Here is a 10,529-nt window from a genome sequence, read left to right on the forward strand (position 1 = left end):
AGTTTAGTGATAACACAGAGTTTTCGTCGCTGTAAGGAGGCGCAGGAGGCACATCCATCCAGCTGTCACGGGCAGAGCCGCAGGGGAGCCCCGGCATCGCTTGGTGGTAACGGCGGACGGCTGAGCTCGGGAGGGGGCCGGCTCGGGAACGGGGCAGGCTCGGGAATGGGGTAGGCTCGGGAACGGGACAGGCCCTCCAGAAGCAGGGAATCAGTGTCGGCCTGGGGAACGCCGCTCGGGGGCCGGGCCGCTCCCGGTCTGTGCGGCGGAACCTCCCTCCCTCCTTCGCTCCCTCTCTCTCCCTCGCTCCCACAGAGCGGCGGGGCGAGCCCTTTCCGTCCGCCCCCGGGTGAGTCCGGCCGCGCACATTCACTCGCCGCAGGCTGTCCCGGCCCGCAGGCTGCCGGTCCCCGTCCCGCGCTCTTACTTGCGCCCGGAGGGCCTGGGCGATGAGCTGCGCCCCGCTGACCGCCTCGCCCTCCATGGCTGCCCCGCCGCCCAGCTGCAACGGGCCGGGCCGGGCCGGGACCGGGGACGAAGGGCGCCCGCGGTGACTGACAGGCGGCTCGGCCAATCAGACAGCGGAGAGGGCGGGCCCGAGGGACCCACCCCTGACCCCGCTGGCGAGCGGTGCGGGGCGGAGACCGGGGTAGCTTCCTATTGGCCAGCGCGGGCAGCCAATCGGAGGCCGCGAGGCGCCGGCCCTGCTGCGTGAGGGTCGCGGCGCGCGGGGGTGGGGGCGGGACCTGGCCGGGTGGTCCCGGGGCGGGTCGGAGCGGGGCGGGCTAGGCCGGGAGGGAGGGATCGATCGATCGATCGCTGCAGGCCCAGCAGTGGTCACGGTGCCTTCCGTGAGCCGCAGGGCCGCCCGGTACCCGGGGCAGCCGTCCCGGAGCGCTCCGGTTGTGTGGGGCTGGTCAGAGGTGGCGAACGCGGAGCGGAGCAAAGTCCGGGGCTGCGTGAGGCGCTGGAGAGCAGCAGGGAAAGCGCCGGAGGAGTGCGCGGCACCCTCCCGAAATCCCACTGAGGGATGGCGCACGCCCCTCTGCCCGGCTCTGCCCGGCTCTGCCCATCCCGGCACGGGTCGCTGAAGTGACACAGGTGACAGCATGTCCTCGCCTCACGGTCCGGCCTGTCCGTGCCACCGCCCGCATTGTCCAGCCGAACCAGGGATGATAGCAGCGCTCCATTCGCCCTCACTCGCCAAACAACAAAAACACATAGATAACAAAACACCGATGGCATAGATAGCAAAAACCTTCACAAAACTTACATTATAAAATACTGTAATATAATGCAGCAAATAAAAGCAGTAGACACGAAGTATCAGTGGAAAACACCTTGAATTTCACTATATTTTATGTATTTTTAAAATACATTGTATAATATATAGCAGAATGGCAGCAACATCACAATCCACAGTTATCATTCAACCTAAAAAACACTTTATTTTTTCATGGCCAATTGAATATTTACCTAGTAATCATTACTGTTCATGTTACTGTTATTACTCTTTATGTTGCTATTTATGTTATTATACTATATGTTGGACATAGCTTAACATGCATTTGCTATTAATCACTCAGGAAGACCCAGACTAGTCCTGTGCTACCTCTGTTGTTTCAAGATTCTTCTGAGTGTAGAAGTGTGAAGAAGAAGGGTATGTGTTGCTTTTGTCTGTGTATATCTCCAGGTGTGGTGACAGGTGACAGACTTCTAAGGTTCCAAAGTTGAAAAGAGAGTGACTGGATGCTTTACTTCACAACACACTGAGATCAGATGGTTCTGAAAAGGAAAACAGGCTGCAGTGTGACTGGGGAGGAAACTTGGCATCCAAACTTGGACTCCAGTCTTTTTACCCTTTGTGGAGAACTACAGCTGGAATATTGTGACTGCGTGACAGTAACACTGCTGTGAAATATTTATATTTGGGTGACATGATCCTGCTGAAGCTTGTCTGTCAGGCAGAAGACCACATAAATCACAGGAAAGGGACATAAAAAGAGAGAAAATTGTAAAGCATTTCAGGTAATGAAAATTTAAAGTCATGGCTCAGGTGAGGTGACAGCTCTGTAGATCCTAAGCAAATTAACTTCTCTTCAAGGAAAAGATTTATGAGATGGTGTGACATCTTCCAGTAGTAAAAGCATCCAGAGTGTGGCAGAGACACACTTTTTGGAATCTCAACAGCCCAAGGGCTGAGTAAACCCTGTTGGTTATCCTTATTTTGGCTGGAAAGTTTAATACACCCAAGCCCAGCCCTGGGGCTTGTCATGGCTCTGTGTGTTAGAAGCAATCCATGAGAGAGCAGAGCCCTGTTGTTTAAGCTGTCAGACAGGGGAAGGGCTTTAGGGAGCACTCACACAAGTGCTCAGCCATCATCTGTAGGACTGGCAGTAATCACAACCCAGAGGGCTGGAGACTCAGAGGAATTATTTTAGTTATTTCAGTTGCCCCAGGTTCAGCCAGATGGGGTTGTGTAGTTGCTTGTTCAGTGCTAAACCTCTTGTGCATGTAAATGAGTTAAAGATTCAGATCAGTTCTTTGGAGTGTTTCTGACCACCAGGAAATGAAACATGGTACAGAAACAAAAACTCTCCAAGCATGTTTGCAAAATGCAACATTTTGTAGAAGCTCATTACCTGTTATTTTTTTTTTATTGGTGTGTTTGGCATTTTAAAAAGGCAGTTTTTCTAATGCATAGCATTTCCATCTCGTGATCTGAAACTCTCCAGCTTTTTCCATCACTAGTAATGATGAATTCTAATTACATCTTAGTTGACAACTTTATTAAGGAGCAGCTGACTAGAGCCCATTCCTGCCCTAAATAGGCATTTTGGCTTGGAAGGGGTGACAGGAAATAAAAAAGAGAGTTTTGTCAGTGAAGTATAGCACAGCTTGTTTATTTTCAGTATGTTCCTTAACTGTGAGAGGTTTCCCACTCCTGAACTCCCTCCTCCTGCTACTGCTTTATCTGTTCACATGTGCTTTGGTGTTGCAGTTGCAAAGCTGAGCTGCACAGGACAAGGAGGCCCCTCCATTCTTGGCATGCACTGCCAAAGCACCCCCAAAAGTACCAAATGTTTTCCTCAACATGCAGAATAGCAAGGATAACTTGTCATACATCAGTTTGCAAAACTGTTTACATAAATGCAGTGTCTTTAATCCATCTGATTACAGAGAGGCCAAGGTTTTATTCTGTTTTCATCACACTTCAAATAAATGTATGTATGGACACACTGGCTAATTAAAGCTCAAGGAAATAGGAATACGTAGTTGAGCTTACCAGCATTGAACAGCTAAGTTACTCCTGTACCCTTAGAAGTGTTACTATTACATGTTAAGTCCTTTTGGTTGAGCAAACAATTCTTCTGCCTACCATGGGCACCAAGGTTATAATTTTGCTGTCCTACATAATGCTTTTTCCATTTGCTCATTGTTAGGTACTAAGCAGTTGGTGTTTAGGGAAAAAAAAAGCAGTATTGAGGATTGCTATTAGCTGCTTTTCATCCTGGAATTCAAGCAAAGAGATATTTTCAGTTAACTTGCCATAGACTTTCTTTTTTTAGGTACAAAACTACATTTAATAGAACATAAATAAAAATAAGACTGTGATTAGTTTAGAATGGATCTTTTTTTTCCTGCTGAGCTTTAGAGAAGTCTCTTCATGCATGAGTCTGTCAGTCTTTATTTGCTTTGGAAAAATTCAGGGAGCTGTAGATCATAAAGACTGAAGGACACTAAGAGTGTTTTGGAATTATTTTTTTTTTAATGCAAGTTCCCAGAGAGCAAATACAATTAAAAAGTCAGTAACTGAACTTAGGGCTATCAACATATAGCACCAGTAATCTCTCCTTCACCCTCTTTCAACTCCACTGATATTCGAGATTTAATTCCTTAATGATACTAGTGACACTGTGGTGACAAATACAGAATTCTCAGGTTGTGAGAAAAATTCTGAATGAAAAGGCATTTCTGTAGTCTTCCTGAAGTGTTGCACAACCAGTGACTGTGTCAGTCCTTGTTCTAAATCTTTCCCTGATTTGAGAAGTCAAAAGGTTACATGGGGAGCCCATATTGCAGAGTGTCCCAGCCTTCCAGACTCAATAATTCATTTTTTTCTAAGAAAAGCTAACTAATACAAATTTTCTCCATTTTTTATAGATTTTTTGATTTCTTTTTGTTACTATGAAAGCATTTTTAAACTTACTTATTCGCATTATGTGGGAGGAATGCCGATCTGAATTGCACTCAACATTTTTGTAAGTGTTCAAAAAAGCTTCACTGTAGGAGAAATATTTCCCTATTTCATATGTGGAGCTAGAATGCAGTGAATTCTGAATCCATTAGGAGAGGCATTTTCATGATAGATGCAGAAATATTGTCTGGTGTAATTCTCTTGGCAATTTTCTCTTTCAGTGTTGATAAAAGAAGTCCTATTTCTGCTTGACTGCTAAATACAGTCTCCAAGTAATTTTAGGAAATTCTACTTTTAAATACATCTCCCATCACTGAATGGGGGAGGAACTGCAAATTTGTGAGCTGCTTTAAACTTTTCCCAAAGATGTTTTGATATATAGTGAAATAATCTGTAAATGAATGTTAATTATAAAGGGAAACCAAGCAAGGAGATCACCGGAACTACGTATGAAGCTAAAATACTTTTGAACAGGACACAGTTGTTCAAAGCACCAGTGTAGATGGATTTAAGGTTTAGAAACAACATGCACATGGTCATCCAGGAACTTAAAAGCACCACACTGCTGAGAGCCTCAGTTACCATCCACACTTAATTGTAAATTTAAATTCCTGGCATGATATTTTTCTCAAGCTCCCCCACCCCACCTGTCTGGGTTTATTTTCCCTGCAGATTTCTGGCATTCACCATGGTGGCTCTGTGCTGGAAGCTGCCCCTCTGCTTTCTCCTGTGCCAAGTGGTGTCAGGAGGAGCGAGGCGGGAGGGGCACTACGTGGCGGCCGTGTACGAGCACGAGTCCATCCTGAGCCCGGCCCCGGCGGCGCCGGTGGAGCGCCGCGCCGCGCTGGAGCTCATGGGCAGGAACCTCGACATCTATGAGCAGCAAGTGCTGGCTGCTGCCAGGCAGGTATGCCCAGCTCCAGGCAGCACTGTGTGTGCCCTGGCGATATGCTGTTTGAAGATAATCTTTCACATCTGTGTTCCCAGGCAACTAAACCTGTATTTATATCCACAGCTATGGTCTGGGTTCTCAGACGATCTGACCTGCCAGCAGCTCTGAAAAAGAAGCAGGCCAGTTAGCATCCCGCCTGACTCGGGCTATTCCAAGCTTGGAAAAACACACCCATTGTTATTTAGTATAGGGAAATTAATTTTCTATTTTGGTCTGAATACCTAGCTCCTTTCTGTTTTCTTAAATGGAAGGGTTTCCTTGAAAGTTTGTCTTGCTGGCAGCTGTCTTGGGTTTGGTTTTATTCCAGTGCTCTCAATGGAAATTCCTGAATGTTTCTAAAAACTAAAGAAGTCAAATACTTTGGAAATGAATGTTCTGCTTTTAACAGCTTTGTGGAATTAAAATTTTCCATTCCTTTCTCCTACCCACCATGGAATAGTTCTCAGTCTAAATATATTTAGAGAAGAGAGACTAGTATTGCCAGCTGTTCTTAGGCACAGCCCTCTTTCCTCCCCTCCCAAGAAAACCCAGGCTGGTTCTAGTGAAAGGAAGCAAGTGTTACTGGCCCTACACAGAGAAGAACTGACTTGCAGTTTTCAGAGATCTGTTGTTCTGAGAAAGAAGAATTACTATTTTTATATAATTTGAAAACATGATATTATTTTTTTTAACGTTCAGATGATTGAGCAGAAGCATAATAGCAATTTTTATGCAGCCCTGCACCCAAGACACATAAATTACCCCAGAGCCATCACACAGATAACACATTTGAGCTGACTTTTGAAAACTAACAGGAAGTTGACTGACTGGTGCTGTGTCTGATTTAAGAAGAATGCACCTCATTTTTAGGAACAATTCAGATCTCCCTGAATTTCAGGCAGAGCCTCTGGCATGGCTACATTTCTACCAGACTGTGCACTGCTTCCACAGCTGGTTCTGAAAGCTGGTTCTAAAATCAACATTCCCAGTACCCTCTCCAACCCTATACTACAATGGGATTTAGAGATGTCTCTTCATGCATGTGTCTGTCAGTCTGTATTTGCTTTGGAAAAATTCAAGAAGCTGTAGATCACCCAATACCAAATTAATTAAGTGATGCTGTACACTTTGACAAAGTGTATCTGCAAATACCATAATTCTGATAAAAAGACAAGTTTTAATGTCATCAGTCTTTAACCTGAATGATGACATTCTCCTGACTTGTGTGAAGGGAGGATACCTTTGGTTAGAAATTGGATGCAGTGTGCTCTTATTTGCATGCCCTTAAAATCATGTCAAATGCATTATTTTTCAAGATAAAGGTATGTGTCAGGTTAAACCAGTTTTCTTTATACACAGCTACACACCTACTACATAGTTACACCTACTCTGAAGCTGAAGAAAAGACATCTTCAAGCTACATTATTGGCAAAACATAATTGGGTTATCCTTAACTTTCTTTAGCTCCTTTTACCCATGAGATCCCCCCTTTTCCTTTGCTTTGCCTACAAAACATGTCTTTGTTTTACATACAGGGGGCACAGATCATTGTTTTTCCTGAAGATGGAATCCATGGCTTCAACTTCACCAGAAGCTCCATTTACCCTTACCTGGATTTCATTCCGTATTCACACCCTGGGAAGTGGAATCCCTGCAGAGAGCCCTATTTGTACAATGACACAGAGGTAAATGTAGGGGTGATGCCTGCAGGGGTGGGATAACTGAATGCTCCAAATGAGAAGTAGTTCAAGTTGGTTTGCTTAGGGAAGTAAGCAAGAAGTTTAACAACTCGTAGTAGCAGATTCTGTTTTCATGGATGCTCATTCTTAGCAGTGGAGGGTTTAGATCCATACATGCAGGGAGATCAGTTGTGTATGAACCATCTGGATTTGTCATCTCCTCCTCCCCAACCTCTGAAATGGTAACTACTCTCTTGTAAGATCTGTTCTGTGTGGTTTTAGTTTGAACAACATTGTTTTATACAAAACAAGACAGTGCTATCTTCCCTTTTGGTGCATACTCACTATTTGGCTTTAATGACTTAATGACATCTCATCTGACTCAGCAATCTTTGTCAAATGATTAGCACAAGTAACAGGACTTACCTGCTAGAACATAATAGAAGTCACAGCTTGGCAGGGACCAAGCATGATTACATAAGATATGACCTGGATATTACAAAAATAGTATTGTCACTGACTGTTCCGGACCTGAACTCAGAATAACCATGCTCAGTAAATACAGACTGCCAATTCTTCCAGTAATCAATATAATGAAAGAAATCATGCCTGTACCTAGTGAGCAGGATTTGTGTGTGAGCATGAATTGCAGTTGTAAACAAATACCTGTTTGAATCTTTGTTACCAATGATCATGGCCAAGCAAGCAAGAACTAAGTTTGCCATTCAGATGTTTGGAGATTGCAGTAATGTCAGTCTTTGGTACAGCACCGTGTTATGGAAGAAATATTCCATTAATACTGTGGTCTGCAACATTTTCTGTTTCTTTGCTGTAATATGCAAGGTCTGTCCCTTTCCATCTCTGCTTCTCTAAGTCATAAGTAGTAATTGCTTTTTAAAAACTTATAGTAAAAACATCCTTCCTTAGATGCAGATGATCATTATTAGATATTTGCTGTCCTAAAGGCAGCACACACAGATCAGTTGTGCTGCCTTGGCAAAGTTTTCAGTTGGTATACAGTGTTTTAAAGCCATTGGTGCTCCTAAAAGTCGCAAGTTTATAAAAACTACCACCCTTGGAATAGATTTATTTACTTACTTCCTTCTGAGGAAATAAAACTTGAAACAATTTTTTTCAGAGATGTTTTAAAATAAACATTTGAAATTTTGCCTACAAAGCTACTGGCTCCAGTAGCTTTTGTCAAAGTCATCAGTGCTTTTAAATTTTATGGATATTGTTAAATGTGTTCAATTTTGAATTTCCAAAATAACATTAAGTCATAGAAAAACTCACCATATTGTTGCACGCTCCCATTTCCCCATGCTGTGCTGCAGGTCGTTCAGCGCCTGAGCTGCATGGCCCTGCAGAACAAGATCTTCCTGGTGGCCAACCTGGGCAGCAAGCAGCTGTGCGAGCGCTGGGAGCCGCGGTGCCCGCCCGACGGGCGCTTCCAGTTCAACACCAACGTGGCGCTGGGCGCGGACGGCGCGCTGCTGGCCACCTACCGCAAGCACAACCTGTACTTCGAGAGCGCCTTCGACACCCCTGCCCAGCCAGACCATGCACTCTTTGACACCCCTTTTGCTGGCAGGTTTGGCATGTTCACGTGCTTCGATATACTCTTCTATGAGCCTGCAGTGAGCCTCATCAGACAGCACAATTTGAAGCAAATTGTTTATCCAACTGCCTGGATGAACCAGCTCCCGCTTTTGTCTGCTGTAGAGTTCCAACAAGCTTTTTCAACAGCTTTCAATGTCAATATTTTAGCAGCCAACATCCACCACCCTACCTTGGGCATGACAGGGAGTGGTATATACACTCCAGTCAAATCATTCATCTATCACAACATGGAAAGTTATGGTGGCAAGCTCATAGTAGCAGAAATTCCTGTGAGTACTGCAGATTATAAAACCAATTTAGAGAGTAATGAAAGATTTAGAGAGAACTTACATGAGTCATGCAGGACTTCTACGAGCACCTCACTGGATGATGAAGTTTGCTTTAAGGAGCAAGAAGAGACTGCTGGCAGAGTATCTGAAAAAGGAGAAGGAAAGAAACAGTCACCTCCTTACTTTTATGCAGAAATGATGTATGACAACTTCACTTTTGTTCCGTTATGGGGGGAAAAGGGAGAGCTCCAGGTTTGTGCCAATAGCCTTTGTTGTTACTTAAACTATCAGAAAGCTGTTCTAACTGATGAATTATATGCTTTGGGAGTTTTTGATGGGCTCCACACAGTGCATGGCACATACTATGTCCAGGCCTGTGCCTTGGTGAAGTGTGGTGGGCTCAGCTTTAGCACTTGTGGACAGGAGGTCACGGATGCCACTGCTCTGATAGATTTCCACCTATGGGGAAATATGAGCACCCCTTACATCTTTCCGTTGCTGCTGACATCTGGTATTACCTTGGACTTTGCTGATCACACGGGCTGGAAAAACAACCACTATTTCCTCAGCAAAAATAGAACATCTGCTGGCCTCCTGACAGCTGCTCTCTATGGACGATGGTATGAAAAGGACTAGCATAGATACTTGACTGAGTCAGGAAACAAGAGCCCATATGTTCAGAGTCTGTATCTTAACAGAAATTGTTAAATATCCATATTTGCTAGAGATTCAGCTGTGTTTGTCCCATCACTGCCTGATTAGGTCCCACATTTGGAATAATGGCTGTAAGTAAAGTCTGTAGCCTGGTAGCTTATGTCCTACCAGGAGTGAAAGAACTGCCTTGCAAAGATAAAGGCTTGCTGTGATCTGGTGAGCTGATTGATACCAGAAAATAACACTTCTCATTTCAACTGAATCTGCTCCTTTTTAATTTAATCCTTTGATTTTTGGGCTGGGAGTATGGAAATTATTAGAATGGAAAACTACTGCAATAAAAAAACAAACAAAGGGAAGGAAAACACAAATATTGTGCTTGACATGGACAAGATCATGTAGGTATAGATACATGTAGCTTTTATGTGCTGAGGTTCTGATCTCTGGTTAGGGTGCCATGATTGGTTTTTTTTTCTTAAGAGTCAAAAACTTCCAGCTGAAATCATTACCATGGACTGGCCATCGGGTATCTGTAATCCTGTTACACATTTAACTGAATGTTACAGTTCTAAACATCTACAGACTAGCTAATCTGGGGGATATCAGTGACTGTGAAAACCTAGACTGCAGCAAGACACAATTCACAAGAAATTATGTTCAAAGAAAACATCAGCATTAAATGTCAGTGGCCATGTTATGTACTGTTTGAGTACTTTAACTTCCCTGTTTAAAAGAGCAGTCATTTTAAGACTGTTTTGACTTTAAGACATCTTACACGCTGTTCATGAATTTATTCAGGGGGAGTTATGAAAAGCACATAATAAGCTGTGGGACAGCAAGGATTTTGCATCAATGCTTCCTGTGCCAGATGGCAGGTTTGTGCTGCTGAGTAAAACACACCATTTTTTTCCAGAGCAATAACTAGATTAAGTGCTATAGCTGTTCTACTGCAGTGCAGAAGCTGGGAAGAGAATATTCCAAGGTTATTAATTTGGGGTTACATTCAGATGAGTTAATGTATTCTCAAGCATTATAATTTTATGGGGTCTTATTGGCTATTATGACTTCATCTGGGTAATGGAATAAACACAACTGTTCCTTTGGTGAGTCCTTGTGTTCCAGCTGCTCTGTTACTGGGCTGAGGAGCAGAGCACAGGAGACAGAGAGCTCAGAGTCTC

At 44.1% G+C, this 10,529-nt stretch overlaps 2 protein-coding genes across 3 annotated transcripts in view; one reads left to right on the plus strand and one right to left on the minus strand.

Moving 5' to 3' along the window:
- Nucleotides 1-529, minus strand: part of HACL1 (2-hydroxyacyl-CoA lyase 1) — a 20,926-nt gene extending 20,397 nt beyond the window's left edge. Inside the window, exon 1 of the mRNA XM_058801625.1 lies at nt 428-529. Within this exon, the coding sequence (XP_058657608.1) occupies nt 428-484 (57 nt within the window). The 5' untranslated portion in view covers nt 485-529. The remainder of the gene's footprint in view (nt 1-427) is intronic.
- Nucleotides 48-10,312, plus strand: BTD (biotinidase). Of its 2 annotated transcripts, XM_058801839.1 has the most exons (5): nt 48-106; nt 1,587-1,660; nt 4,871-5,105; nt 6,665-6,814; nt 8,143-10,312. In XM_058801839.1, exons 3-5 carry the CDS (start codon nt 4,887-4,889, stop codon nt 9,331-9,333), a joined length of 1,560 nt encoding a protein of 519 aa, XP_058657822.1. In that variant the 5' UTR covers nt 48-106; nt 1,587-1,660; nt 4,871-4,886; the 3' UTR covers nt 9,334-10,312. The 2 variants fall into 2 exon arrangements, with proteins under 2 accessions (XP_058657822.1, XP_058657737.1); XM_058801754.1 differs by lacking the exons at nt 48-106; nt 1,587-1,660 and having other exon boundaries at nt 4,815-5,105.
- The last annotated feature ends 217 nt before the right edge of the window (nt 10,313-10,529 follow it).

This window comes from Ammospiza caudacuta, chromosome 1, assembly GCF_027887145.1.
Source record: "Ammospiza caudacuta isolate bAmmCau1 chromosome 1, bAmmCau1.pri, whole genome shotgun sequence".
Taxonomy (NCBI): Eukaryota; Metazoa; Chordata; class Aves; order Passeriformes; family Passerellidae; genus Ammospiza; species Ammospiza caudacuta.

Excerpts from the sequence above, each read along its gene's own strand:
- BTD (XM_058801754.1), top strand. The coding sequence starts at position 4,815 with ATGATATTTTTCTCAAGCTCCCCCACCCCACCTGTCTGGGTTTATTTT. Across the intron at positions 5,106-6,664 it reads TGCTGGCTGCTGCCAGGCAG|GGGGCACAGATCATTGTTTT; the intron begins GTATGCCCAGCT and ends TTTTACATACAG. Across the intron at positions 6,815-8,142 it reads ATTTGTACAATGACACAGAG|GTCGTTCAGCGCCTGAGCTG; the intron begins GTAAATGTAGGG and ends GCTGTGCTGCAG.